The 20515-nt window shown below is 44.6% G+C and overlaps 3 protein-coding genes across 7 annotated transcripts in view; all 3 read left to right on the top strand.

Moving 5' to 3' along the window:
• Positions 1–673: 673 nt before the first annotated feature.
• LOC118370102 (transgelin-3-like) lies at positions 674–4587 on the top strand. Of its 3 annotated transcripts, none has more exons than XM_035754902.2 (5): positions 674–810; positions 1487–1828; positions 2077–2251; positions 3297–3399; positions 3479–4587. In XM_035754902.2, exons 2-5 carry the CDS (start codon positions 1649–1651, stop codon positions 3618–3620), a joined length of 600 nt encoding a protein of 199 aa, XP_035610795.1. In that variant the 5' UTR covers positions 674–810; positions 1487–1648; the 3' UTR covers positions 3621–4587. The 3 variants fall into 3 exon arrangements, with proteins under 3 accessions (XP_035610795.1, XP_035610813.1, XP_035610804.1); XM_035754920.2 differs by having other exon boundaries at positions 680–810; positions 1636–1828; XM_035754911.2 differs by having other exon boundaries at positions 681–1828.
• A 327-nt stretch (positions 4588–4914) lies between these two features.
• LOC118370094 (complement C1q and tumor necrosis factor-related protein 9A-like) lies at positions 4915–8777 on the top strand. Its single transcript, XM_035754889.2, has 3 exons — positions 4915–7418; positions 7520–7582; positions 7685–8777. The coding sequence occupies exons 1-3, from the start codon at positions 7235–7237 to the stop codon at positions 8455–8457; spliced, it is 1020 nt and encodes a 339-aa protein (XP_035610782.1). The 5' UTR covers positions 4915–7234; the 3' UTR covers positions 8458–8777.
• A 612-nt stretch (positions 8778–9389) lies between these two features.
• LOC118382511 (spermatogenesis-associated protein 13-like) overlaps positions 9390–20515 on the top strand; it is a 43249-nt gene continuing 32123 nt past the window's right edge. Inside the window, exon 1 of one of the 3 annotated variants that reach the window (XM_052503015.1) lies at positions 9390–9944. In XM_052503015.1, coding sequence (XP_052358975.1) covers positions 9936–9944 — 9 coding nt within the window. In that variant the 5' untranslated portion in view covers positions 9390–9935. The remainder of the gene's footprint in view (positions 9945–20515) is intronic. The other 2 variants (XM_052503019.1, XM_052503013.1) reach the window with 2 other exon arrangements.

Below are 20515 nucleotides of genomic sequence, written 5' to 3'. Positions count from 1 at the left end.
AGTAGATGTCCTACCCGACTTACCAAAACTATAGTTTGTTAACAAGAAATTTGTGAAGTGGTTGAAAAACTAGTTTTAATGACTCCAACCTAAGTGTATGTAAACTTCCGACTTCAACTGTATATTAACTATGTCCGTTCGAGTTCGCTCATTAATATCTTAAACGAAATTACGGATTGCCTCTTATCCACTCGTCATCCTTTTATGCCATAGTTTGTACATCTCAATTTTCAATAGAAATCACATTTTATTTAAGCAAGTCAGCCATATCAGCTATGTTTTTAAAGGCAGTAAATGAGGCTGAATTAAGTGCTTTGCTGGCAAACAAGCCAGGTGTAGCAGTGTTAAGGTGTTGGGGCAGCTTTATGTAGGCCCTAACAGTGTGTGGGCACCGTTTGTCACCGTTATCGTGCAATTAATGAATTGTTTCGTGTTGTGTTAGCTTTGCTGGCATGGTGTTTAATGGCTTTGCTGGCATGACTCTAAAACAAATTGGGTGACTTTGCCCCACCAAGATTATCATGCTAATATCACCCCTGGACATTATGATAATGATGGTCGTAGGCTCGCCTTGCCTTGCTTTGCCATCTCCTCTTCTTCCCGCTGGCCTGTCGCATTCTGTATTAGAGATCTAGAGGGATCCTCCTCTTGACGCCGCACATATAAAACCTGTGGCGTGCCACTCCCGGACACTGAGTCCAGAGCCTCACCCACGCATGCGCCGCGGGTTCAGCATCCTCTGCGCTGACCAGCTCAGCGGAATTAACCACACAGCAGCTACCAGACGAACGTTCTCTCCTCTTTTTTCTAGTAAGTGTGCCCGGAGTTTTTATTCGTCTAAATTATTATTTAAGCAGCGCATGATTTTTGATGTTGTGTGCATTAATAATTAAACGGAATTGCTAGTTTATTAAATTATCTAGGAGATATTCGGGAAAACTTCCGTTAGGTTGTTTTTTTTTACTAATCTTATACTTTTCCTACATAGTGCATGATTGAAATTCATAATCCGACTTCCTAATTTATACGTTTTTTTGGGAGGTGAAAAAAGTTACGATTTTTTTCGCATTCATGGTAGGCTATACAATCAATGCAATGCGATTGCTTTTCGATGTTATGCTCAGCACGCTCACAGGCTACCATAGGCTACCTCATGAGAATGTGCGTGGGACGGGTGCCAAGGACCACACCCATTTAGGCTGGGTCTCTGGGGGGATGTGCTTAGTGTCTGTGCTGTAAGGGACGGGACACAAGGGCCATTAGGGAGAAAGCAGAGGAAAGAAAAGTAAATCACATAAACAACAGGTGCTGTAGCTAATGATCAAAATAAAAATAAATGTTGTCCCTTATAATGCACCATGAAGAATGTGACTACTTTGCAATAGTTATTGTTCTGATGTCAGGAATTGGATGTTAATACAGCAGCATTGCTTTAACAGTGTTCGACAACGTTCCGTTTTCTACATGATGTATTGCCTTTGTATAGCAGGTGCAGGCTGCCAGTACTGTGACTGCTGCAGGGTATTGGTCAGTGGAGCTGCAGACGACTGGTCAGTGGGTGTCTGTCTGGCCTGCCTGTCTGTCTGTCTGTCTGTCTGTCTGTCTGTCTGTCTGTCTGTCTGTTTGGGTGAGCAGGACAGGAGGAGCCATGGCTAACAGGGGACCAAGCTACGGCCTGAGCAAGGAGGTGCAGGAAAAGATAGAGCTGAAGTATGATCTGGACCTGGAGGCCCGGCTGGTGGACTGGATCGTAGCTCAGTGTGGGGGGAACATGGAGAGACCACAGCCAAGCAGACAGAACTTCCAGACCTGGCTGATGGATGGAACAGTGAGTATGCATGAGAATGAACAAGCTCAATAAGATTCACTGATTGATTGGACAGAGGTCAGTGATATATAATTGACCACTTATATAAGCTAACAATGACACCAATGTATGCTCCCCTCTGCCTTTATCTTTGTTTCTCTCTCCCTCTTTTCATTGATCAACCTCTTCCTTTCTCCCTCTACTTCTTCTCCTCTTTATCCATGTATCTGTATTGCCCTTACTCCACCGTTCTCTCCTCCTCCCTGTAGATTCTCTGTAGGCTCATCAATAGCCTGTACCCGCGTGGTAATGAGCCCATCAAGAAGATTCTGGAGACCCAGATGGCCTTTAAGCAGATGGAGAAGATCTCCCAGTTCCTGCAGGCTGCCGAGGCCTACGGAGTACTCACCACAGACATCTTCCAGACCGTGGACCTGTGGGAAGGTGGGCTGCACGTTCACGGGCACATATAAAGTCTCCATAAATCCGGGCGACGTTGATATGCTTCTCCAATGACGCAGAGTCTCACACTTGTCTCTGCTGAGCTCTGTCTGTCTGCACATGACCATCAATACTCACATTGAATTTACAAGTCTTTATAGTCCAGCATGGGTACGTGGGTAAAATCACTGGGGAAGCCAAGTCAAAAAACAAAGGCATATTATAGCCTATATGTTGTGATAATTGCATTGTTTGCTCTGTAACCTGTTAGTTCATATGCCTTGACACTGATATATATTGTAGGCCTAAAAGCCGAGACAATGAGAAGACACAGTGGCAGAATAAACTCAACCAGACTTTTGTTTCATCACAAAACCAGAGAGCAACCTCTGTCTGGTGAAGACCACAAAGCATATTGAATGTAACAAACAAATCACCTATGCTTAGTCTAATTCAGTGACAACTAAAGGATACCAAAAACAATTTAGTCCAATCAACATAAGCTAAATATAATTTGGCTTTACATGGTACTAATTTGTGTGTGTGTGTGTGTGTGTGTGTGTAAGTAGAAAAAAAAAACATGTTGACTCACCTTACTTGTAGAGAAACACCCATGTCATCCTCCTCTCTTTCGTGTTGATGAAACGATCTATGACTCTGTCATACAGTACATGCTCTTAGTTTTTGTTGTCCTAGGCTACATGACTAAAAGGCTAGTTTGCTAGCCTAACTTCCTTTCATGGGCAAAGATTAGCCAGCTAGTTAACATTAGCCATCTACATCTAGCTACATATTGAACTCTCAGACCAGGGGGACAATGTATGAATTGATGGATGGATCAGAATCACCGTTATAATCATTGACCAGTATGGAGAATGAAGTAAAACCACAAGTCCAAATCCCTATTTCCATCAATGGCTAATTTAGGAAAGGGACAATTTTACCTAGCTAGCCACGGGGAATTTGGAACCTATTTGATGCCCCGCCTGTTCTTTGCTGTCTGGATGGGGTCCAGTGTTTGTGAGGTTCTGTTCTGTTATGGTTACAGGGCAGGACATGGCTGCGGTGCAGAGAACCTTGATGGCCCTAGGAAGTGTTGCCCTCACCAAGGACGATGGACATTACCGTGGCGACCGAGACTGGTTCCACAGGTAAGGACTGGCCACGACCCCCTTGTTGTGTGAGTGTTGTTCTACATCTCAACTCCCCTGTTTGTCCTGGTCTGTGTAGGAAAGCTCAGGGTTACCGGCGGGAGTTCTCTGAGGACCAGCTTCGTCAGGGCCAGAGTCTGATTGGTCTACAGATGGGCAGCAACCGTGGGGCTTCGCAGTCCGGCATGACGGGCTACGGATTGCACCGCCAGATCATGTAGAGACACAAGCCAGCTGCCCAGCCAGCTGCCAGCCACTCCCTTAGCCTGGCGGTGTACTCCAGTTACTGGACCTCCAGAAGAGAGCTCCACCACATTCCCTGAACCTCATGAAATGACCCAACCCCTTTTTCCCCTTCCCCAGCAACACCAGCCATACATACATACATACATACATACATACATACATACATACATACATACATACATACATACATATGGTTCTGCTCTCTCCATCCATATGGTTCTGCTCTCTCCATCCATATGGTCCTGCTCTCTCCATCCATATAGTCCTGCTCTCTCCATCCATATAGTCCTGCTCTCTCCATCCATATGGTTCTGCTCTCTCCATCCATATGGTTCTGCTCTCTCCATCCATATGGTTCTGCTCTCTCCATCCATATGGTCCTGCTCTCTCCATCCATATGGTCCTGCTCTCTCCATCCATATAGTCCTGCTCTCTCCATCCATATGGTCCTGCTCTCTCCATCCATATGGTTCTGCTCTCTCCATCCATATGGTTCTGCTCTCTCCATCCATATGGTTCTGCTCTCTCCATCCATATGGTTCTGCTCTCTCCATCCATATAGTCCTGCTCTCTCCATCCATATAGTCCTGCTCTCTCCATCCATATGGTTCTGCTCTCTCCATCCATATGGTTCTGCTCTCTCCATCCATATGGTCCTGCTCTCTCCATCCATATGGTCCTGCTCTCTCCATCCATATGGTTCTGCTCTCTCCATCCATATGGTCCTGCTCTCTCCATCCATACGGTCCTGCTCTCTCCATCCATACGGTCCTGCTCTCTCCATCCATACGGTCCTGCTCTCTCCATCCATACGGTCCTGCTCTCTCCATCCATACGGTCCCGCTCTCTCCATCCATACGGTCCCGCTCTCTCCATCCATACGGTCCCGCTCTCTCCATCCATACGGTCCCGCTCTCTCCATCCATACGGTCCCGCTCTCTCCATCCATACGGTCCCGCTCTCTCCATCCATACGGTCCCGCTCTCTCCATCCATACGGTCCCGCTCTCTCCATCCATACGGTCCCGCTCTCTCCATCCATACGGTCCCGCTCTCTCCATCCATACGGTCCCGCTCTCTCCATCCATACGGTCCTGCTCTCTCCATCCATACGGTCCTGCTAGCCATTCTCTTCAGTGGATGAAGTCTTAGTAATTCAGTCGATACAGAGAACCCAAGATTGGAGTCGTCCCTCTACAAAACAAGCCAATAGTATTTTACACTACTACCAAATATAACAGCAAGACCATGTTATAGTATGTTACATATTTGAATTATTTAGCTCTTTATTTGTTTGTTTGTATGTACAGTAAGTGTGTCTGAGTCCTTGTACAGTCATGGAGGGTTTGCTATACCTCATGAGATGTTTCAGGTATAACCGAATGGATCTCGACGAGCGATGATGCCTCTGCTGTCTTGTGTTAATTATGTGAAGACTTTGCAGTAACTGCTGTAACCAAATGACCATCACGTTGTGCCTGGTTACTACAGCAAACAGACATTAAACTATGCCTTATATAAGAAATGTCACCCACCATGATGCAAAGCAATTGAAAGGCATGTATTCAGTTCTGCCGCCTGGTCCTGTGCTGTGCATTTATAACATATGTGTAATTCTAATGTATGTACTGGATGTGTCCATGTGTGTTTCAGACAATCCCATGATTGTTTAAGAGCAGTGGTGGAAAAAGTACTTCATTGTCATACATGAGTAAAAGTAAAGATACCTTAATAGAAAATGACTCCAGTAATAGTGAAATTCACCCAGTGAAATACTACTTGAGTAAAAGTCTAAAAGTATTTTGGTTTTAAGTATACTTAAGTATCAAAAGTAAATGTAATTGCTAAAATATACTTAGGTATCAAAAGTGAAAGTATAAATAATTTCAAATTCCTTATTACACAAACCAGACGGCACCATTTGGTGTTTGTTTTTTTAACGGATAGACAGGGGCACACCTCAACACTCAGAAATAATTTACAACACAGCATGTGTGTTTAATGAGTCCACCAGATCAGAGGCAGTAGGGATGACCAGGGATGTTCTCTTGATAAGTATGTGAGTTGGACCATTTTCCTTTCCTGCTATTTATTCTAAATTTAAAAAGTACTTTTGAGTACATTCTTTTCTTTAGGAATGTAGTGAAGTAAAAGTAAAAGTTGTCCAAAATATCAATACTAAAGTAAAGTACAGATACCCCAAAAAACGAATTAAGTAGTACATTGAGGTATTTTTACTTAAGTACTTTACACCACTGTTAGAGCCATCTTGTATGAAAGTGACACAAGGATCATTCTGTTCCTGGCCTGATAATGCTTGAATAGATATTTTTAAGGGGCGGCAGGGTAGCCTAGTGGTTAGAGCGTTGGACTAGTAACCGAAAGGTTGCAAGTTCAAATCCCCGAGCTGACAAGGTACATCTGTCGTTCTGCCCCTGAACAGGCCCCTGAACAGGCAGTTCACTGTTCCTAGGCCGTCATTGAAAATAAGAATTTGTTCTTAACTGACTTGCCTAGTAAAATAAAGGTAAAATTAAAATATAATTTGTCATGTTTACATTAAGAATTATGTTTATATCTGAAATCTTGTGTGTAGAGGATATGACAAATACATGGATACAAATTGATTCTGGGGTTAGGGATGGGTGTGTATGTTCTAGAACAATAACCGGAAAGGTCAGAGTTGATGACAATGGTGTAATTTATGGGGAAAGCATTTAACAATATTGCTGATGTTGATGTTTCAGATGCAGAAGATTAACACACATACGTTAACATCTCCACATCCCGAGTGTCCCTTGTCTTGTGTTCTGTTGCTAATGATTTCAGTCAATTCCAGGCCCCTTAACCTTTTAGTTTTAAGACCATTCGGGAGGAGCTAGACAGCCACCACACAGGCCAGCATTGAAATTCTGCATGTATTGTCTCCCAAATGGTGCAGCGATCTTAGGCACTGCATCGCTACAGACCAAGGTTCGATCCCAGGTGGTTTCACAACCCACAGTCACCGGGAGTCCCATAGGGCGGCACACAATTGGCCCAGCCTCGTACGGATTAGGGGAGGGTTATGGCCTCTGGGGCTTTATTTGGCTCATAGTGCTTTAGCGACTCCTTGTAGCGGGCCGGGCATCCGCTGGTTGCCTTGCTACCATCCCTATGGTAACAGATACTGTATGCTCAGCACAGTCCAAGCTGATCATTACCCTGCCAGAGAATGGGGAATATTCTAGAAGGGGACAGGTGATGTGGAACGGGGAGAGGGCTGGACACAGAATAAGTAACCTAAAATAGCCGTTATCCTTGTCGAACCAATGGGATGCCTGGCTTAGCAGTTGGCATGGTGATGTCACCACCTTTCAAGTCCTTGGTAAGGTTTGTGTGGCCTTCTTCGGTGTCTTGGCTCTACAAACATTCAGCTGTATTCATTCTCTTGCGCTCAGTTTGTATGCATGTGTCTGTGAATGTATATGTGTGTGAGTGTGTATTGAACTTCATGTGTTGAGCTGGATTAGCTAGCCTCTTCTGCATTGTGCATCTCGTGCTGAGAATACTCAACTGGGCTGCTGTGAAGCATTGGCTCTTGAGGGACAATGGTGTGGGTCAAGAGAGTCTCTCTCTTGCTCCTTCTGCTGGCTGTGAGATGCGTAGCACTGGAAGAACCCAAGAAGAATGAATGTGTTGGTGGACATCCAGGAATACCAGGAGACCCAGGCCACAATGGAATGCCAGGCCGAGATGGACGAGATGGGTTCAGAGGTGACAAGGGTGATCGAGGTAAGACAAAGGCACAACGTCCTCAGTTAAATAGGTCTCAATAGAAACCAGCATTTCTGGTCCACGCTAATGAGTTTTTGAAAGTTCTTTATTAATTAAAGGTGAAATCGGCATCACTGGACCAACTGGACAGAGTGGCCCCAAAGGAGACAAAGGGGAGCTGGGTAATACTGTATTTTATAATCAAAAATACTTTGTACAGTTATCACTACTGGCTTTCTCTGATAGACAATATAAACACAATTCCTTTATCCTTGCATTTGCAGGTACAGCTGGTCTGGCAGGAATTAAGGGCAGACGTGGTGAGAATGGAGAGAAGGGGCCACCGGGGAAGATGGGGCCCCAAGGAGTCTCAGGGCCCATAGGCCTAAAGGGCCAGAAGGGGGAGCTCGGGTTACCAGGAATCCAGGGACCGAAAGGGGATTTGGGGCCTCTGGGACCTGAAGGGCAGAAGGGGGAGATTGGGCTCCAGGGGGACCGAGGCATCCAGGGGCCCTTGGGAACTCCAGGCCGACCAGGACCGAAGGGAAACCTCGGCCCCCCAGGGTTCAAAGGCAACATTGGTTACCGCGGAGAGCGAGGGAATCTGGGCGAGACAGGGGAGAAGGGAGAGAAGGGGGACACATTCTTCATCCCAAAAAGTGCATTCTCAGTGGGTCTAACCGAATACACCAAACTCCCACCGGCTAACGCACCGATCAGGTTTGACAAGGTGATTTACAACCGGCAGGACCATTATGACCCACAGACCGGACGGTTCACCTGCGTGGTGGCTGGGGCCTACTACTTTACCTACCACATCACTGTGTTCTCCCGTAATGTAAAAGTAGCATTAGTGAGAAACGGGGTGAAGGTGATTCACACCATGGATAACTACCAGAGCAGTGAGGACCAGGCGGCAGGTGGGACTGTGTTGCACCTGGAGAAAGGGGACAAGGTGTGGCTGCAGGTGGCTGGAGGAGAGCTCTTCAACGGGCTGTTTGCTGATGAAGATGATGATACAACATTCTCTGGGTTCCTTCTCTTTGGTGCAGAATAGGGGTTAGGTCCACATGGCTCAGTGAAGTAACACAGGAAATTTACAATACCGCCTGTTACATATGAGGTTAATATGACTTTAATATGGAGTTAAGATGACTTTGATAAGTCGTTCACATGACGTTAATAGCCTATCGTATACAGTAATTTTAGGCAATGACAAAAGCATTGTTTAAATGGTTTGTTATCAAATATGAACATAAACGAAACAACAATTTGTGTGTAAGATCATCTCTCTGATAACTCGGCAAACTATGACAGATTTCCTGTGACGTGTTCTTGTATCTTGTTTGATTTCAATAAAATTTCATACACTGTAAACAGTTTTCTGTCTTCTAATTTACTCCTATGTACAAAGTAGTCGGGTACACATTTGTGAAGAATATATCAGCTGGTGTAATGTGATATACATTTCTGGGTGCGGACATTAATAAAAAACACTTAGGCATGAGGAAACAGGCTGAGCTTTGCAATACTACCAACAACTGGAAGGTCCTGTACTTTTTCAAAGGCATGCCAAATGTCAGTGCCAGAAATGACGTCCGAAGAAGACGCTCGCATTTATTAATCGACAGCAGTTTTTTTTACAATGGAGAGCAACCTACTATGGGCGTGCTTTACTGCCGTGGTCATGTTTTGTTTAACTGTGATTGGCTGTAGGAGGTGTGGTTCTTTTGCGGTCAGGCCACCACAAAAACGGAGAAAAACGTATTTTGAGTGAATTTGGGGTCGTCACTAGTTACCACAACCACAATGTCTTAACCCCGACTACTTTTTACAATTTCTGGTCTGTGTGATTTTAAATCTAACTTTAACCCTAATCACACTGCTAACCATATGCCTAACCCTAACCTTAAATTAAGACCAAAAAGCTAATTTTAGATTGTATAAATGTTTACGATATAGCCAATTTAGACTTTGTGGCTGTGGTAACTAGTGTAAACCCGTGAAGGTCGAACGCAAACTCCACCCCCAAGCAATCACCGCAACAAGTGTACTGATGCTGCTCACCGAAACGACAGCTCGAGCTGCCAATAATCGACCAGCCTCACACACTTGAGTACCAAAGGACTCTGAGTTTGCTAGAACAACTGTTTAAGTTATTGACTCCCTCTTTTTCCATTTATTCGTTTGAATAACCAACGCCGGATGTTTTCTCGCCCGCGACCTTTTACCAAGCCAGCTTTCAGTAAATCTTTTAGAATTTATCGGTTAGCTAGCCAGCTAACTAGCCTACTGTTTGATGTTGCAATTAGTCATTTGTCACGAGATGTTGCAAGCCAGTTTATCAAACAGCAGCCTGCTACTTCCGACATGTTTTCGTGTGTAATCATCGATTGCAGGACCCAAAATACATTTGGACCTTGAAGTAGCTTGCTAACTCTTTTAGTAAAGTGTTTATCGATTATGGCTATCTAATCAACAAACAGCTACTGCTCTGTTGATGAGAAATACCGGTGGCACAGGACAACATCGACTATGAGAAGGGTAAGTTATTAAGCAAACGTAACCAAATTGCAGATGAATGTAATATCAATTTGTTGCATCATAAACAAATGTATGGCTAATATGAATCTGGCCAACTTTTTTTGTGAATATAAATGTCATTCACAGTCAATATTGATCAAATCCGTTTGGGTTCTAGTATTGATTTGTTCCTTTAACGTTAACTCAAAAGAGGGGGGTTATTTTAGGGCATTACTCCCCTGGTTGTTATAGTGATGTGGGAGATGCCATTATTTGGGTGCTGTGGGGGTCTCGGTCAACTACAAAGTAAGAGGGTTATGCTGAAACTAAGTTAATTAAATACACAAATAAATAAGCACTTTTTCATCTGGTGTTTTGCTGGCTTATGGGAAAGAACAGGAACATAATCGCCTTTACCATCTTATTCTCCAGCTCTTTTTCAATTTTCAACATTCCCTGTTACTTCCTTTTCATTATGGATTAATAGCTGTAGTAGATTGTTTTCCAGAGGTATATGTTTTTGTAAGCTTCCGACTAGTACGTGCTCATACACCAGGGAGGTCGAATACCAGACCAGTTCTATCTCTATGGATGGAACGCCAGGTGCAGGGGCACATTCAGGCAAGGGTTCTTTCTATACGGTGTCAGGGGAAGCGCTTCATGTCAGCTAGATGTTCTGTTGTTCAGTAGTATATCTGAACATGTCACACAAACTTTGCTATTTAATTCAAGTATTCAAATATACTGAACAAAATTATACACGCTACATGCAACAATTTCAGTTCATATAAGGAATTTAGTCAATTTAAATGAATAAATGAGGTCCTAATCTATGGATTTCACATGACTGGGCAGGAGCAAAGCCACGGGTGGGCCTGGGCTGAGGAGCCAGGCCCAGCCAATCAGAATGAGTTTTTTTCCCTACAAAAAGCTTTATTACAGACAAAAATACTCCTCAGCACCTGCCTGACGATCCCGCAGGTGAAGAAGCCAGATGTGGAGGTCCTCTGCTTGTGTGGTTGCACGTGGTCTGCGGTTGTGAGACGGGTTGGATGTGACTTATGGTACAGAAATCAACATGAAATTATCTGGCTACTGCTCTGGTGAACATTCCTGCAGTCAGCATGCTGGCGTTGTGACAAAACTGCACATTTTACAGTGGCCTTTTATTGTCCCCAGCACAAGGTGCACCTGTGTAATTATCATGCTATTTAATCAGCTTCTTGATATGCCACACCTGTCAGTTAGATGAATTATCTTGACAAAGGATTAAATGCTAACTAACAGGGATGTAAACAAATTTGTGTGCACAATTTGAGAGAAGTACGTTTTTTGTGCATATGGGCATTTTCTGGGATCTTGTATTTTAGCTCATGAAACATGGGACAAGCATTTTACATGTTGCGTTTATATTTTTGTTAAAGTGTATTTTCACTGGTGTAGGAGACTGTTTCTGTTTCACACAGTATATCCACTTGTCACAGGAGTGGTGGTTACATGGAGTTCTTATGTCTGAACTTTGCCTCATATAAATGTCCTTGTTCTCAGAGAAGCTTATGTCAAAGGTCTATCAGTGGGATTGATTTGATACCCTGCTATAACTGGCTCTGTGTCATCCTGGAAAGAGGTTGCCTGGGCCCCTCAAGGGTTAGTAACTTCACCCCACACTAACTATATGTGCAGTGTCCCAGACCCGTTTTACTGTCTGCTATTTGTATGTGGAATGTTAGTGTCTTGTTAGGTCAGATATTTGTTTGTGTAGCATTCCTACAAGTCCTAGTGTTCATAGTAGCGTCTTGTCCTCTGTTAGCTGTGGTTGGTGTTGGGTTTCCCATTCAGGGCTTTCTGACAGACTATATCAGGTGAGTGAATGAATGAGACAGACACTCTCTACCCAATACCTGGCTTCCCACGATCAAAGGGGGGTGCGGTCTCTCTCAGTATGCCCTCTGTCATTGGACAAAAAGAAGGGGAACTGGGCCGTTGTGAGATATTAGACTTCAACAAGCTGGCAACATGCAACAGGTGCCTAGTTAGGAGGGTGTAATGTTACAGAACATTCAGACAGAACTAGGCTAAAATGTGTAGATAAAATAGAAATTGTACTTTGCTTCAGAGAATAGACTATCGTGTCAGCTGCTCTATACAGGACACTTATCTGCAACATCCTGAATGTCAAGGAGTAGGCCACTGCTTGTTAGCACACAGGACTCGGCCTGGTGCTCGTCAGACTAGTCACCAGAAATGCCAAACAACTGTGCAATAGGAGATCCTGGTGTGTCTACAGAGATTAGTGAATCTGAACAGCACCAGGTTTAGGATGATTCTGGTGAACAAGCACAAAGACATGGCTGCCAGGTCCCAATCTCTGGAAATCACTTTCTCAGAATGTACATGGGGTTTGGTTCTGTTGCATAGGCTAGGTGAGTTAGACAGTGTAACGGTTAAAAAGACCAGACTATCTGATGGGAGGAAAGTGCATTCTTCTGTCTTCCTCTTTCCCTCCCCAATAGTAGATCAATCTACTATTAACACTGAGCAGGCTCTCTGTGTGAGCTAGAGATTCCATCAGATTCCTTGTATAGATGGCATCCAGCGATAGTAGTTAGTATTCATCTTTATATAGCCTAGTAACACACATGGTTCTAAATTCCATGTGATCTTACATGGATCCACCAATATGATGGAACAATCACATTATCCATTCCAATAATCTGGAGTCTAGAGTGGGTTTTCAGCAGCTGTAGAGTGGTCGTAAGGCTTCCCTGATTTAAGAGTACTATAATGTATTACTAACTCCTAGTGTATGTTGCTGACTAGTAGTCTTAATGGCTGCACTGTAGATGAAACCAGTGCTGCACAGACTGGTATAGCCTGCTTAATCAGATTATTCCTGGGGGAGGAACACACACACAGATGCATGCCGGACGGGGCTTGGTGATAGGAGCCATGCGTGTTTCCTTCAACATTTCCTCAGAGAAACTCAGCTTCTCTTTGGACCACAGACTGGTGAGTTTTACACACACACAAAAAGAAGCGCCCTCTGTGTAGTGTCAAGCCCGAAAGTCTCCTACATGCGTATCAGCGTGGCTAACATGGAAGGTCTTCTACATGCGTATCAGCGTGGCTAACATGGAAGGTCTTCTACATGCGTATCAGCGTGGCTAACATGGAAGGTCTTCTACATGCGTATCAGCGTGGCTAACATGGAAGGTCTTCTACATGCGTATCAGCGTGGCTAACATGGAAGGTCTTCTACATGCGTATCAGCGTGGCTAACATGGAAGGTCTCCTACATGCGTATCAGCGTGGCTAACATGGAAGGTCTTCTACATGCGTATCAGCGTGGCTAACATGGAAGGTCTTCTACATGCTTATCAGAATGACTGACATAGGTCTTCTACATGCGTATCAGCGTGACTGACATAGGTCTTCTACATGCGTATCAGCGTGGCTAACATGGAAGGTCTTCTACATGCGTATCAGCGTGGCTAACATGGAAGGTCTTCTACATGCGTATCAGCGTGGCTAACATGGAAGGTCTTCTACATGCTTATCAGAATGACTGACATAGGTCTTCTACATGCGTATCAGCGTGACTGACATAGGTCTTCTAGGTCTTCTACATGCGTATCAGCGTGGCTAACATGGAAGGTCTCCTACATGCGTATCAGCGTGGCTAACATGGAAGGTCTTCTACATGCGTATCAGCGTGGCTAACATGGAAGGTCTCCTACATGCGTATCAGCGTGGCTAACATGGAAGGTCTCCTACATGCGTATCAGCGTGACTGACATAGAAGGTCTCCTACATGCGTATCAGCGTGGCTAACATGGAAGGTCTTCTACATGCGTATCAGCGTGGCTAACATGGAAGGTCTTCTACATGCGTATCAGCGTGGCTAACATGGAAGGTCTTCTACATGCGTATCAGCGTGGCTAACATGGAAGGTCTTCTACATGCGTATCAGCGTGGCTGACATAGAAGGTCTTCTACATGCGTATCAGCGTGGCTGACATAGAAGGTCTTCTACATGCGTATCAGCGTGGCTAACATGGAAGGTCTTCTACATGCGTATCAGTGTGGCTAACATGGAAGGTCTTCTACATGCGTATCAGCGTGGCTAACATGGAAGGTCTCCTACATGCGTATCAGCGTGGCTAACATGGAAGGTCTCCTACATGCGTATCAGCGTGGCTAACATGGAAGGTCTTCTACATGCGTATCAGCGTGGCTAACATGGAAGGTCTTCTACATGCTTATCAGCGTGACTGACATAGGTCTTCTACATGCGTATCAGCGTGACTGACATAGGTCTTCTACATGCGTATCAGCGTGACTGACATAGGTCTTCTACATGCGTATCAGCGTGGCTGACATAGAAGGTCTCCTACATGCGTATCAGCGTGGCTAACATGGAAGGTCTTCTACATGCGTATCAGCGTGGCTAACATGGAAGGTCTTCTACATGCGTATCAGCGTGGCTAACATGGAAGGTCTTCTACATGCGTATCAGCGTGGCTAACATGGAAGGTCTTCTACATGCGTATCAGCGTGGCTAACATGGAAGGTCTTCTACATGCGTATCAGCGTGGCTGACATAGAAGGTCTTCTACATGCGTATCAGCGTGGCTGACATAGAAGGTCTTCTACATGCGTATCAGCGTGGCTGACATGGAAGGTCTTCTACATGCGTATCAGCGTGGCTAACATGGAAGGTCTTCTACATGCGTATCAGCGTGGCTAACATGGAAGGTCTTCTACATGCGTATCAGCGTGGCTAACATGGAAGGTCTTCTACATGCGTATCAGCGTGGCTAACATGGAAGGTCTTCTACATACGTATCAGCGTGGCTAACATGGAAGGTCTTCTACATACGTATCAGCGTGGCTGACATGGATGGGATAAACTATTCTTTCACAATTTCAATAAGTTCTAGTGTGTTAAGTTATTTACCCTGAACGTGTTTGTCTCTGGTCAGGATAGCACTCTTAAGCCTGGCTATCTAGATTCGATCACTCCAATAACAACAGACAATCCTTATGTACATATTCCTTATCCCCTTACACTGTGTATAAGACAGTAGTTTTGGAATTGGTAGTTAGATTACTTGTTGGTTATCACTGCATTGTCGGAACTAGAAGCACAAGCATTTCGCTACACTCGCATTTAACATCTGCTAACCATGTGTATGTGACAAATAAAATTTGATTTGATTTGATTTGAACCTGAAAACGAGCAGGCTGAGCAGCTTACCATAGAATCATGGCAGTGTTAGTGCTTTTGGGGAGGTTCTGTCTGTTCCATGGCTTAGCTACCAATTTAGAGAACTGTTAGAGAAGTGCCTTTCCCTTCATATTCTCTGTCTAGCCGTCTATTTTAACTATCCTTTATATTTCTGCCCAATTAGCCATAGCCTGGCCTGGGGCAAGACAACTCTGCTCTGTGTAGGTGAATTGGGGACTGGAGTTCACTAATGATTACAGGTTTATGACCCCTTACATAAGACTGACTTACCAACCCAAAGAGAAGGAAGTTGATGACCAAGAGATGTGCGCCTCCACTCCTGTTCCATATCGCAGGGTTTCCCACTGTGTAGTGCTAGGGTGTGTGTGTGTGTGTAGATCTACACAGTATCTGTGTCTTCTACAGTATGTGTGTATGTTTTTCATTATACTGTGAACCTCTTTAGTATATCTGTGAGTGTAGCCCCAGCCCTCCTCTCTCTGAGACTCTAATCAGAGGTTGGCTCCAGCTGGCAGCCGTGTGGGGGGGCTCCTCTGCTCTCCTCTCTCTGAGCTCTTAATTAACTCTGGTCCTGAGAGCCAGAGCACCATTTGCTCCCAGACTTCACATGCAACCATGCGAGAACACTGACCTGACCTGCATATTGACCTTCCATATGGTTGAAGCGTAACTTATAGTAAAAATCCACCCCAAACCATTTCTTCCTTTAATGTACAGTTTTAAATAACACTGTGAGAACAATATTTTTGGTGAACAAATGTTTATTTTTGTAGTTATAATAAGATTGGTAACATGGGAAATCGTTGTGGAAATCTGCAGCTCAATTCAACTACATCATCCATGATGCAATGCTCTCTCTATGGGCTGACTGGCTAACAACGGCAGATATACAGTGCATTCGGAAACTATTCAGACCCCTTGACTTTTTCCATATTTTGTTATGTTACAGCCTTATTTTAAAATTGATTAAATAGTTTTTCCCTCATCAATCTACACACAATACCCCATAATGTTCAAGCAAAAACCTTTAAAAAATAGTTTCATTTGCAAACATTTTTAAAAAAACAATCACATTTACATACGTATTCAGACCTTTTTCTCAGTACTTTGTTAACACCTTTGGCAGCTTTTACAGCCTCAAGTCTTCTTGGGTATGACGCTACAAGCTTGGCACACCTGTATTTGGAGTTTCTCACCATTCTTTGTAGATCCCTTCAAGCTCTGTCAAGTTGGATGGGGAGCATCGATACACAGCTATTTTCAGGTCTCTCCAGAGATGTTCGATCGGGTTCAAGTCCGGGCTCTGGCTGGGCCACTCAAGGACATTGAGAGACTTGTCCCGAAGCCTCCCTGACCAAGGCCCTTTTCCCCCGTTTGGCCGGGCGGCCAGCTTCTAAGAAGAGTCTTGGTGGTTCCAAACTTCTTCATTTAAGAATGATGGAGGCCACTGTGTTCTTGGACCTTCAGTGCTGAATACATTTTTTGGTATCCTTCCCCAGATCTGTGCCTCGACGCAATCCTGTCTCGGAGCTCTACAGACAATTTGTTCGACCTCATGGCTTGGTTTTTGCTCTAACATGCACTGTCAACTTTGGGACCTTTTTTATATAGACAGGTGTATGCCATTCCAAATCATGACAAATCAATTGAATTTACCACAGATGGACTCCAAGTTGAAGAAACATCTCAAGGATGATCAATGGAAGCAGAATGCACCTGAGCCCAATTTCAAGTCTCATAGCAAAGGGTCTGAATACTTGTGTAAATAAGGCATTTCTGTTTATTTTTAACAAATTTGCAAAAATGTCTAAACATGTTTTCGTAGATTAATGAGGAACATTTTAGATATATATTTTAGAATGGCTGTAACGTAACAAAAAGGGGAATGGGTCTGATTAGTTTCCGAATGCACTGTACTTTTGAGGAGATGGGGAAACATTGCCCATGCTACATCAATTGGCGGCGCGGTGCATTCTGAACAATTCTGGGTCAAGGAGAGCTCTCCTTCAAGGAGTAAATGGAGTCTTGGGCGCTAGCTCAATAACCCAACATTAGCACATTGTTTTCAACGAGAAGTACAACACTGAATCTTTTCCGAGATGTGAGAATGAATTTGCTATCTGTAGGATCGTATAGCTTTGGAATCGTGACATTGCGTACTTTCGAGGATAATAGGCACGTTTCTTGACTGTGAGAAGGGATCGCATGACACAACGTGATTGGTTAATGTCATATGTTCCTTCATTCATTCCTATCTCCTTTAAATAATATCTCTGGCAACTGCACCATGCAATGCACCTCGCACTAAAGAGGCAGACAAATAGGAAAAATACCCTCCTGTTAAATGACACATTTCTCAAGCTAGGATAATATCGCAAAAATATGATCAATGGCTCATTCAAGAGAAGACATCCACCTGAGTTATGACATTGGCCAGTATTGAAATCTGACATGTATGATAGACTTTTTTTTGCGATCTAAAAGTTGTAGTCCCATTAACTTCCAGTGTAGTGATAGCGACTTCAGTGTTATGTGATACTGTGAACCATCAGATCCTCCTCTCCACCCTCTCCGAGTTGGGCATCTCCGGCGCGGCCCACGCTTGGATTGCGTCCTACCTGACAGGTCGCTCCTACCAGGTGGCGTGGCGAGAATCTGTCTCCTCACCACGCGCTCTCACCACTGGTGTCCCCCAGGGCTCTGTTCTAGGCCCTCTCCTATTCTCGCTATACACCAAGTCACTTGGCTCTGTCATAACCTCACATGGTCTCTCCTATCATTGCTATGCAGACGACACACAATTAATCTTCTCCTTTCCCCCTTCTGATGACCAGGTGGCGAATCGCATCTCTGCATGTCTGGCAGACATATCAGTGTGGATGACGGATCACCACCTCAAGCTGAACCTCGGCAAGACTGAGCTGCTCTTCCTCCCGGGAAGGACTGCCCGTTCCATGATCTCGCCATCACGGTTGACAACTCCATTGTGTCCTCCCAGAGCGCTAAGAACCTTGGCGTGATCCTGGACAACACCCTGTCGTTCTCAACTAACATCAAGGCGGTGGCCCGTTCCTGTAGGTTCATGCTCTACAACATCCGCAGAGTACGACCCTGCCTCACACAGGAAGCGGCGCAGGTCCTAATCCAGGCACTTGTCATCTCCCGTCTGGATTACTGCAACTCGCTGTTGGCTGGGCTCCCTGCCTGTGCCATTAAACCCCTACAACTTATCCAGAACGCCGCAGCCCGTCTGGTGTTCAACCATCCTAAGTTCTCTCACGTCACCCCGCTCCTCTGCTCTCTCCACTGGCTTCCAGTTGAAGCTCGCATCCGCTACAAGACCATGGTGCTTGCCTACGGAGCTGTGAGGGGAACGGCACCTCAGTACCTCCAGGCTCTGATCAGGCCCTACACCCAAACAAGGGCACTGCGTTCATCCACCTCTGGCCTGCTCGCCTCCCTACCACTGAGGAAGTACAGTTCCCGCTCAGCCCAGTCAAAACTGTTCGCTGCTCTGGCTCCCCAATGGTGGAACACACTCCCTCACGACGCCAGGACAGCGGAGTCAATCACCACCTTCCGGAGACACCTGAAACCCCACCTCTTTAAGGAATACCTAGGATAGGATAAAGTAATCCTTCTCACCCCCCTTAAAATATTTAGATGCACTATTGTAAAGTGGCTGTTCCACTGGATGTCATAAGGTGAATGCACCAATTTGTAAGTCGCTCTGGATAAGAGCGTCTGCTAAATGACTTAAATGTAAATGTATGTAATACCTACCGGATTTCTGCCTGCTTGAATGCCGGTACACATGAAAACATAACATAAAATGACCCAGGGAATCGATGGAACATAACTCAGAGATGCACAAAGACAATATAAGATTCAAAATAAATGGGTGAACCTTTCCTTTTATGTAGACCTAGATAGTGCTGTAGTATGATTGACGTAAGAGGGTGGCTAGTACAGTAGGAGGTTTCACTGTCTTATGCAGCTTATTGTTCTGGCCAGGGTAAAACTACACACACTCATTTTGTTGATCACTAGATTTGAAGTACTGGCAGGCAGAAACTCCAACTCTTTTGAAACAGAAACCTGTGCTCTATCCTGCCAAGTGTAGCAGGTCCCAACTGGGTTGTGAATGTTGGTGCTAGGTATAGGGGTAGTGTGCATTGTGCAAGATCTGATGAGTTTGAGATAATACATTGACTAGAGGACAGCCCTAGTGTGCCTGTTCAGTGCTAGAGTAGTCTCTTTCATTCACCAACCTTGTGTGTTACTGGAGTACCTAGAAGCCTTCAAGGGTTGTATGCAAGGCTAGTACAAGTAGAGTAGGAATGGTGAAAGTGCTTTTCTGTTTACAGTAGTGGTCAGAGTGAGTGAGGGGAGCGAGGTTGGTGAACTGTCAACAGAGAAGGTGTAGCATTGAGATAATCCATATGGTGGAAGAGAATGCTAACAGCACATGATCTAACTCTCACTCACTGGAGCTAGAGATGGAGTGGAAAAGCTAGACACAGGCAGTCTAATCTATGATAGGCAAGTTAGGTCCTCCATGTAGTATGAACTTTTGCCATTAAGTTTGTATTTGATTAAAAGGTCTATAGCAGAGCCACTGTGTGATCAGTTGGGTCTGTGTGAAACTACTCAGATCTCAGGATGGAGAAGCAGAGATCACTCCCTCTCACCTCTCTCTGTCTGCCAAATCTGGAGAAAATGGGCAATTTGTTGCATTAATCACAATGGATTAGTGATTCTCATTGCTTAGTCATGCTCACAAAACCCCTCATCAAAGACTGGCCTGCATTAATCGCTGCCCTACACACACACACACACACACACGCGCTTACACTGAGGCCCGCTGCTCCTTGGCCGTAGAAAATATACACCGTCAAGGAGAAATGTACACTGAACTAAAATATAAACGTGACATGCAACAGTTTCTAAGATTTTACTAAGTTACAGTTCATATAAGGAAATCAGTTAATTCAAGTAAATACATTTAAGCCCTCATCTATGGATTTCAAATGACTGGGAATTGAGATATGCATCTGTTGGTCACAGATTCATTACATTTATTTTAAAGGTAGGGGCTTGGATCAGAAAACCAGTCAGTATCTGGTGTGACCACCATTTGCCTCATGCAGCATGACATATCTGCTTCGCATAGATCAGGCTGTTGATTGTGTTCTGTGGAGAAATTAACCATGTCGCGGATATTGCAAAGAAACTACTTCTTTGCGCGCTTTGAGGACAATACAGTGCCACCGACACGGCCCACTACCAAAGACTGTGGGCTCTCCTTCTGTGGCTGACGTGAGTAAAACATTTAAACGTGTTA

The sequence above is a fragment of the Oncorhynchus keta genome, chromosome 4, assembly GCF_023373465.1.
Source record: "Oncorhynchus keta strain PuntledgeMale-10-30-2019 chromosome 4, Oket_V2, whole genome shotgun sequence".
Taxonomy (NCBI): Eukaryota; Metazoa; Chordata; class Actinopteri; order Salmoniformes; family Salmonidae; genus Oncorhynchus; species Oncorhynchus keta.
Note: the sequence above shows the minus strand (reverse complement) of the source record. Positions and strands in the feature narration are given on the sequence as shown.

Excerpts from the sequence above, each read along its gene's own strand:
- LOC118370102 (XM_035754902.2), top strand. The coding sequence starts at position 1,649 with ATGGCTAACAGGGGACCAAGCTACGGCCTGAGCAAGGAGGTGCAGGAA. Across the intron at positions 1,829-2,076 it reads CCTGGCTGATGGATGGAACA|ATTCTCTGTAGGCTCATCAA; the intron begins GTGAGTATGCAT and ends TCCTCCCTGTAG. Across the intron at positions 3,400-3,478 it reads GACCGAGACTGGTTCCACAG|GAAAGCTCAGGGTTACCGGC; the intron begins GTAAGGACTGGC and ends TGGTCTGTGTAG.
- LOC118370094 (XM_035754889.2), top strand. The coding sequence starts at position 7,235 with ATGGTGTGGGTCAAGAGAGTCTCTCTCTTGCTCCTTCTGCTGGCTGTG. Across the intron at positions 7,419-7,519 it reads AGGTGACAAGGGTGATCGAG|GTGAAATCGGCATCACTGGA; the intron begins GTAAGACAAAGG and ends TATTAATTAAAG. Across the intron at positions 7,583-7,684 it reads AGGAGACAAAGGGGAGCTGG|GTACAGCTGGTCTGGCAGGA; the intron begins GTAATACTGTAT and ends TTGCATTTGCAG.